At 43.2% G+C, this 9,142-nt stretch overlaps 1 protein-coding gene across 1 annotated transcript in view; it reads left to right on the top strand.

The window, feature by feature from the left end:
- xdh (xanthine dehydrogenase) overlaps positions 1 to 975 on the top strand; it is a 112,871-nt gene extending 111,896 nt beyond the window's left edge. Inside the window, exon 35 of the mRNA XM_060854447.1 lies at positions 925 to 975. Coding sequence (XP_060710430.1) covers positions 925 to 975 — 51 coding nt within the window. The remainder of the gene's footprint in view (positions 1 to 924) is intronic.
- The last annotated feature ends 8,167 nt before the right edge of the window (positions 976 to 9,142 follow it).

The raw sequence follows: 9,142 nt of genomic DNA on the forward strand, positions 1-9,142 counted from the left end.
AAATACTGACATACTCCCACACACACTGTAAATACTCACACACTCCCCTGGGACCCCTGTAAATATTAACACACTCCCACACACACTGTAAATACTCACACACTCCCCCGGGACCCCTGTAAATATTGACACACTCCCACACACACTGTAAATACTCACACACTCCCCCGGGACCCCTGTAAATACTGACACACTCCCACACACACTGTAAATACTCACACACTCCCCTGGGACCCCTGTAAATACTGACACACTCCCACACACACTGTAAATACTGACATACTCCCACACACACTGTAAATACTCACACACTCCCCTGGGACCCCTGTAAATATTAACACGCTCCCACACACACTGTAAATACTGACACACTCCCACACACACTGTAAATACTCACACACTCCCCCGGGACCCCTGTAAATATTAACACACTCCCACACACACTGTAAATACTGACACACTCCCCCGGGACCCCTGTAAGTACTGACACACTCCCACACACACTGTAAATACTGACACACTCCCCCGGGACCCCTGTAAATACTGACACACTCACACACACACTGTAAATACTGACACACTCCCACACACACTGTAAATACTCACACACTCCCCCGGGACCCCCCTGTAAATACTGACACACTGCCACACACACTGTAAATACTGACACACTCCCCTGGGACCCCTGTAAATACTGACACACTGCCACACACACTGTAAATACTGACACACTCGCACACACATGCACGCTAGTGACACATTCCCGGGAACATCCTGTTGATTATGACACACTCCTGAAATCTTGGTCTGATGTTTCTCAGTTGCATCTGAATAAGCCTGTGACTGTAATTACCGCAGTTAAAGATCAGGTTTTCTCTGTTTATATCTTAATCAGAGGATTTTCTGTTTTCCTTTCTTTTCTAGTGTCCTCCCGCAGATCCAGGGACCTTTACACCTTGGAATATTGAAGTGTAATTGTACCCCATCAGACTTCATGGAGGGAACATTCGTTCAATGAAACATTTATCAATTTCCTGTTTCCTGAAAGCCCCTCAGTGGAATATAACATGGTGGGTTCTACCCCACTCCTGTGGCACCGACCCCTACCCTGTCTAGCCCTACTCCATCTTTTAGAGAATGACTCTACATTGTGCTCAAATTTGACCAGCTGGTGACCTTTTAGTGGATAATTTTACACATTACATACAGATGACAGTTCATTCAATATTTAAGTCAAATGATTTAACTGAAAATTAATCCAACTACTGCCTGGATGAGCAAAATGGTGATTATCTTTTTCAACTAATAAACTGAATGACTTGCAACATGACAAACATGGGCTGGCAGAATTGGCACCGGACTGGTGGTGCTGGAAGAGCACAGCAGTCCAGGCAGCATCTGAGGAGCAGCAAAATCAACATTCCGGGCAAAAGCCCTTCATCAGGAATAAAGGTAGTGAGCCGGAAGGGTGGAGAGATAAGCTAGAGGAGGGTGGGGGTGGGGAGAAAGTAGCATAGAGTACAATAGGTGAGTGGGGGAGGGGATGAAGGTGATAGGTCAGGGAGGAGAGGGTGGAGTGGATAGGTGGAAAAGAAGATAGGCAGGTAGGACAAGTCATGGGGACAGTGCTGAGCTGGAAGTTTGGAACTAAGGTGAGGTGGGGGAAGGGGAAATGAGGAAACTGTTGAAGTCCACATTGATGCCCTGGGGTTGAAGTGTTCCCAGGCGGAAGATGAGGCGTTCTTCAAGTGGCAGATGCAGTTTAATGCTAAGCCTTGTGCATTTAACAGAAGGAATAGGGACAGGCAAAATAGACGTAATGACACAATCTGCAGAGCAGAGTGACCTGGAGTGAATGATCATCAGTCTTTGAAGTGAACAGAGCACGCTCGGAGAGTGGCTAGCAAGGTGTTTGGGATTTATCAGTACAGATTTATGAGTAAATTTGTGACAAAGTTATGCTGAATCTTTATAAAGTTTGGGAAGAGCTGAAAATGTGTTGCTGGAAAAGCGCAGCAGGTCAGGCAGCATCCAAGGAACAGGAAATTCGACGTTTCGGGCATAATTCCTGATGAAGGGCTTATGCCCGAAACGTCGAATTTCCTGTTCCTTGGATGCTGCCTGACCTGCTGCGCTTTTCCAGCAACACATTTTTAGCTCTGATACTCCAGCATCTGCAGTCCTCACTTTCTCCTCAAAGTTCTGGGAAGCCCTTGGTCAAGTGTGGAATCCAGGAGCCCTTGCAGAACTGGAGCCAGTGCGAATCAGAGGAAATCTTTCTGCTGATCCGAGTTATACCTGGCACATAGGACAATGATTGTTGCAGGTCGGCCATCTCAGCTCCAGAACATCTCTGCAGCAGTTCCTCAACGGAATGACCTGGACTCAGCCATCATCGTCTGCCCCATTAATGACCTCCCCTCCCTCAGAAAAGTGGAAATGTTCGCTGATGATTGCAAAATGCACACCGCAGTCATGACCCTTTAGATATGATATGCAGCAAGACCTGGACAAACAGATCAGCCTGAAACATCGATTCTCCTGCTCCGCGGATGCTGCCTGACTTGCTGTGCTTTTCCAGCACCACTCTAATCTTGAAACAGATCAGCCATGATCAGTGTCGAATTTAGACCGAGCACGAAGGGCTGAATGGCCTACTTCTGCTTCTGTTTCATATGTTCAAACGGACACCAGCCAGGATTGGGAAGCCAGCTGGCAAGTAACATCTATATCAGAGGCAATGACCATCTCCATCAAAAGAGATTTGTACCATCATCCCTTAATGTTCAATAACATTACCATCACTGAATCTTTCACTATCAATATCCTGGGGTTATCATTGACCAGAAACCCAACTGGACCACCATGTAAAATACAGTGGATACAAGAGCAGATCAGACACTAGGAATCCTGAAGTGATTAACTCACCTCCTGTCTCCCAAATCCTGTCCATCACTTACAAGGCCCTGGTAAGGAGTCACAAGTCAGGTGTAGTACTCTCCATTTGCCTGGTTGGGTGCAGCTCAATCAACACTCAAGGAGCTTTATATCATGCAAGGCAAAAGGATCTGCCTTCTTTGGTAGGGCCATCCAATATCTTCAACATTCACTCCCTCTTGAACTAATGTACAATCGCAACAGTGCGTATAATCTACAGGATGCACTGCAGGAACTCAGCTAAGACAGCAGCTTGCAAACCTGTGACCTCAACCATCGAGAAGAACAAAGGCAGCAGATACATGGAGACACCACCACCTGCAGATTCCTCTTCAAGCCAAAAATAAGTTGATATTCCTTCAGTGATGGCTGGGTCAAAATTCCAGAACTCCTTTCCTTTATTTATTCATGGGATGAGGGCAGTGCTGGTTAGACCAGCATTTGCTGCCCAAGCCTAATTGCCCAGAGAGCAGCCACATTGCTGTGGGTGTGGAGTCCCATGTAGGCCAGATGTGGGTAAACATGGCAGCTTCCTTCCCTAAAGCACATTGGTGAACCAGTTGGGTGTTTTCTCAATCATCGACAATGGATTCATGGTCATCGGTAAACACTTAATTCCAGATTTATATTCAGTTCAAATTCCACCATCTGCTGTGTTGGGATTCAGGCCTGAGTCCCCAGAGCATTACCTGGGTTTCTGGATTAACAGTCCAGTGATAATACCATTGAGCCACCATCTGCTCCTGCATTTTTGACGCATTTCCCTGTAACAAACAGACTACGATTATTCATGGAGGCAAGTCAACACCGCTTCTTCCAGGGCACTTAGGGATGGGGGTTAAATACACCACCAGCCAGTGGTGCCCAGACTCACCACACTGCCTTCTGGCAAAACATCTTCTGGAAAGCACAACGTCAGATTCCAGACGGACACTGACAACACTTCATTCTACCTCACTGACATCTCGCTGCACCCATCCACGCTCACCAAGGGATGGATTTGAAGCTCCCGTGATGGGTTTGAAGGTGTTAGTTCAATCCAATATGCAGGCTATCCATCTACCTCTGCACCCCACTGCAGTCCAGATAAACCAGTGATGCGAACAACCCATCAGCGAACCTGTCGCAGCCCTCAAGAGGTCAAATAATGTCCAAATATTGACTCTACCAAAGTGCTAGTACAGGTATGATGGGCAGAATGGTCTCTGAAAGGTATTGCTCTAGACATCTGACACGCCGATAACCTGATTCGCTGTTCTTTGTAAGTTATATCAGAATGATCAATGTTAAAACTTCCTTTGAATTAAGCTTTGTAAAAGACAATAAAGCACTCAATTTTTCACAAATTAATGGAGCGTATCTTCCTAACCACCAGCTGGTGATCATGTAATGATCTTTTGCTCAGAAATTCTCTTCGATACACGTGTTCAGCTTACATTGACTGTTTGATAGCCCTCCCTCTTACTGTTGTGAGGCAAAAGCACCCTCTTGAAACCAAAGGGGGAGGAAATGGAAAATAATAAAGACACAAAGGACAATGCAAAGAGTCAATTTAACTCTGCCGCCGTGAAGTATGTATTTTGTTGATACTTTGTTTGGAAATAATAATTAATCATCAAGTTAATAAATAAAATTTATGTGGAAAACTGGAAGTTTCAATTACTGAACAAAATGTGTGCATCAATTTGACCAAAAAAGATATTTTGAGTGACCCTCACTTGGTTAACAGACATAAAGGTGATGTCGGTTTTCTTGATTTTCAACATAAAATCATTTTCCAACAGTTTTGCAAAGATAGCTGATTGCTGACGGAAAGCGAAATATAACTACTGATACACGAAATAAAAATATGTAATCAAGAATTGCCTGTTAGATGTAAGATCTTTCATCAGAGTGATTATATATGGCTGTATGTACCATAAGAGGCAGGAACAGGAGTAGGTCGTCTGGCCCCTCGAGCCCGGCCCACCATTCTGTAAGATCATGGCTGATCCGACATTCCTTGTCCACTTCCCTGCCCTTTCCCCATAGCCCTTGATTTCTCCTTCTGATCAAGAATCTATCTCAGTCTTAAACATACATGGACTCTGGCCCCAGAGCTCTCTGTATCAAGGGGTTCCAAAGGCTCTCAATCCTCTGAGTGAAGAAATTCCATCTCATCTCAGTTTTAACCTGGCACCCCTTGAATTCAGATGTGATACGCTCTGGTCCTAGACTCTCCCACAAGAGTCTCTCTCTCAGCATTTACCCTGAATGCTCATTAAGAATCCGGTATGTTTCATGATCATCTCTCAACTTCAATGACTGGAATCCTAACCTGTTCAGCTTTTGCTCATAAAACAATCCCCCTGGACCAGGGATTATCCTAAAGACTCATCTCTGAACTGCCTCCATTAAAGTCATACCTTTAAATTAAAGGTACTAAACATTACTCCATCTGTAAGGATTGATATTACATCTTTTTTTATCCTGTGGCTATTTATAAGAATTTATAATTTAGTGTTAATTCCACATCACAGTTTTACACTAAGTTTTATACAAAAATTTAACAATATTTCAACCAAACACTATAATTTGCATTCAACTTTACAATCTTGAGACATTATATTCAAAGAGATAATGATATAACTTAACAGGAATAGTTAGCATTACAATTCTAACCTTATTATTTTGTATTATCATTTAACAATACAGAATTAAAGTATTACTATCCAGTGATGGTATGGTAATTTCATACAAGGTATTTCTCGATTTCTGCTAGGCTTTTGCCAAGTACATGAGATACAGAGAGATACAAGGTCAAAGGTCGTAGTGAATACATAAGAACAGGAGCAGGAGTAGACCGTCTGGCCCTTTGAGCCTGCTCCACCATTCAGTAAGAGCATGGCTGATCTTTTCATTGCCTCAGTTCCACCTACTGCCCGCTCACCATAATCCTTAATTCCTTTACTGTTCAAAACTTTATTTATCTTAGCTTTAAAAACATTTACTGAAGAAGCCTCAACCACTTCCCTGGGCAGGGAATTCCATAGACTAACAACCCTCTGGGTGAAGAAGTTCCTTCTCAGTTCAGTCCTAAATCTGCTGCCTCTAATCTTGAAGCTATGCCCTCTTGTCCTACCTTCACCTGCCAGTGGAAACATCCTCTCTACTTCTGTCTTAGCTATGCCCTTAATAATTTTATATATGTTTCTCTAAGATCCCTCCTCTTCTTCTAAGTTCCAATTAATATAATCCCAGTCTACTCAGACTGTCCTCACAAGTCAACTCCCCTTAACTCCGGAATCAACCCAATGAACCTCCCCTGCACCCCCTCCAGTGCCAGTATCTCCTTTCGCAAGTAAGGAGACCACAACAACACAGTATTCCAGGTGTGGCCTCACCAACTGCCATACAACCACCTCGCTTTTAAACTCAATCCCGTTAGCAATGACGGACAAATTCAGTTTGCCTTTTTAATTACCTGCTGACCAACCTTCTGTGATCCCTGCACAAGGACACCCAGGTCCCTCTGCACAGCAGCATGCTGCAATTTCTTACCATCAAGTAATAGTCCTTTTTACTGTTATTCCTACTGAAATGGATGACTTCACATTTACTAACATTGTACTCCATCTGCCAGACCTTACCCCACTCATTTAAAGGCACTGGTAACAGGAATTCATGGTGAGACAAAAAGTGCTCAATTATGTAAGGTGAGGCTGGCGAGTCCAGAGAAAAGTGGGGTATTTGTGGTGGGAGTACTGGACAAACTCTCAGCTCCAGGAATACAATTTGTCCTTGCAAATGATATAGATGATTCACCGGTAGGCATGCTGCCTACTCTAGTTGAAAAGCCAGTGGAGATGCAGGCAACTGAAGACATGAAGGATGTTCATCCAAGAATTTTCCCGGATTGTGCGATCACAAGATCACAGAGGCATGAGTTGAAGCAGGAGGGATCAAAAGGCACAGATAAGGAAACTGTCATTGTGTTATCCAAAACTAACTTTGACTAGGTAAGTGGAACAGAGAAAGAGGAAATAGGTAATCATGCCAGTATTTTTAGGTATGTTGCGCTGATTGAATTACAGCAGGAAGATGAGGAGTTAAAACCATTATATCAAAAGTAATTTACTGAGAAAGAAAGTGAATGCATCCCTGTGTGTTACTTAATAAATGGTGCCTTAATGAGGAACTGGAGACTATCACACATTCAAGCAGATGGAAAATGGGCAGAGATTCATCAAATTGTTTTTGGCAGTAGGGTATAGAAAGGGTGGTGCATGAGCTACTACTTGGAGGTCACCCAGGGGTGAAGAAAACACAGACTAAGATGCAAAGGCATTTTTACTGGCTTGGACTACACAAGGATGTAGTTGAATTTTGCCAGACATGTCACACATGTCAGCCAATTGGAAAACCACAGGCAGCAATAAAACCTACACCTTTAATACCTATTCCAGCATTTGAGGAAACCTTCACAAGAGTCTTGATTAATTGTGCAGTCCCCTATCTCAAACAAAAAAAGTGGGAATAAATATTTATTATCAATAATAGATGTGTCGACTAGATTTCTAGAGGCAATCCCATTACGCAACATCACACCTAAAAGGGTTATAGAAGAATTAATTTTTTTACTAGATACAGACTGCCAATAGAGATCCAGTCAGATCAAGAATCAAACTTCACATCCAAACTATTCAAGGAGTTTTGGATAATATGGGAATAAATAAATTCAAATCTATTATGTACCATCTGGAATCACAGGGGGCACCAGAGAGATGGCATCAAACACTAAAGACCATGTTAAGGGTTTATGATCAGGATTATTCTGAGATTGGGATAAGGGAATTCCATTTGTACTTTTTTGCGATCAGTGATGCACCAAATGAATCAACCAAATTCAGTCCATTTGAATTAATCTTTGGGCATGAAGTGAGAGGACCACTAAAAGTGATTAAGGAGAAATTCAGAGACCACCCATTGGACTGAAATGCCAAAGTTTAGGGGAATATTAAATAGAACAGGAGAATGGGCTAGGCAGCGTTTAAAAGTATCACAGCATACAATGAAACAAGAGGCAGATAAGAAATCACAAATTCACAATTTTACAACTGGGGATAAGGTATTGGTGTTACTTCCAGTAACAGGTGAGCCTTTCAAAGCAAGGTTGAGTGGACCTTATCAAATTGAGAGGAAATTGAGTGAGGTGAACTACTTGATAAGGACTCCAGACAGGGAGAAATCTCACGTGTGAATATGCTCAAAAGGTATTTGACAGGGAAGGAAAGCAAGAGGAGACAGTGTTAATGATTACAGCTCAGAAGGAAGAACCAGGTTCGGAGGATTCCGAATTGGACATTCCTCAAATCAAATTGGACAATGAGGAAGTTGTCACAAATTGGGATAAATGATTGGAACAAGCAACTTACATTTCTAAGTTGGACATGTTCAGAGGCTACTGGCAAGCACCTCTGTCAGAGAGAGCGAAGGCAATTTCGGCTTTTGTAACGCCAAATGGACTATATCAGTTCAATGTCATGCCGTTTGGTATGAAAAACAATTCAGAGACTGACTAATAAGGTCGTTGCCAGATTACTCAACTGTATGGTGTCTATTAATGACCTGGTGATTCTTAGTCACTCGCGGAAGGAGCATTTACAGCATTGATTGGACTTGTCCGATCGACTTCGGAAAGTAGGTTGGTGGTAAACCGAGCTAAAAGTGAATTTACCAAAGCCCTAGTTACCTTCCTGGGCCATGTGATTGGACGTGGACAAATGGCCCCACGGGATGTGAAAACAAAAGTAATTGGGGAATTTCCCAAACCATTGACTATAAAAGCAGTACTATGGTTCCTGGGATTGAATGGATTTTACTGGAAGTTTGTGCCAAACTTTAGCAGTGTGGCTGCTCCACTCACCGAACTGTTAAAAAAGGGCAAGATGTTTCAGTGGACAGTGGACTGTCAAAAGGCATTTGACAGCCTAAAAACTATGTTAACCACTGCCCCAGTATTAACCACACCGCATTGCATGAAGCCGTTCAAAGTGGCTATCGATGCCAGTGATGTGGGTGTTGGTGCGGTGCTCCTGCAGGGGGATGACGAGGGGATAGAAAGACCCATCGGGTAATTCTCCAAGAATTTGAACGTTCATCAACAGAAGTATTCAACAGTGGAGAAAGAGACTTTAATCTTGGTGTTGGCATCACAACGTTTCAG

This window comes from Hemiscyllium ocellatum, chromosome 3, assembly GCF_020745735.1.
Source record: "Hemiscyllium ocellatum isolate sHemOce1 chromosome 3, sHemOce1.pat.X.cur, whole genome shotgun sequence".
In the NCBI taxonomy this organism is placed as follows: domain Eukaryota; kingdom Metazoa; phylum Chordata; class Chondrichthyes; order Orectolobiformes; family Hemiscylliidae; genus Hemiscyllium; species Hemiscyllium ocellatum.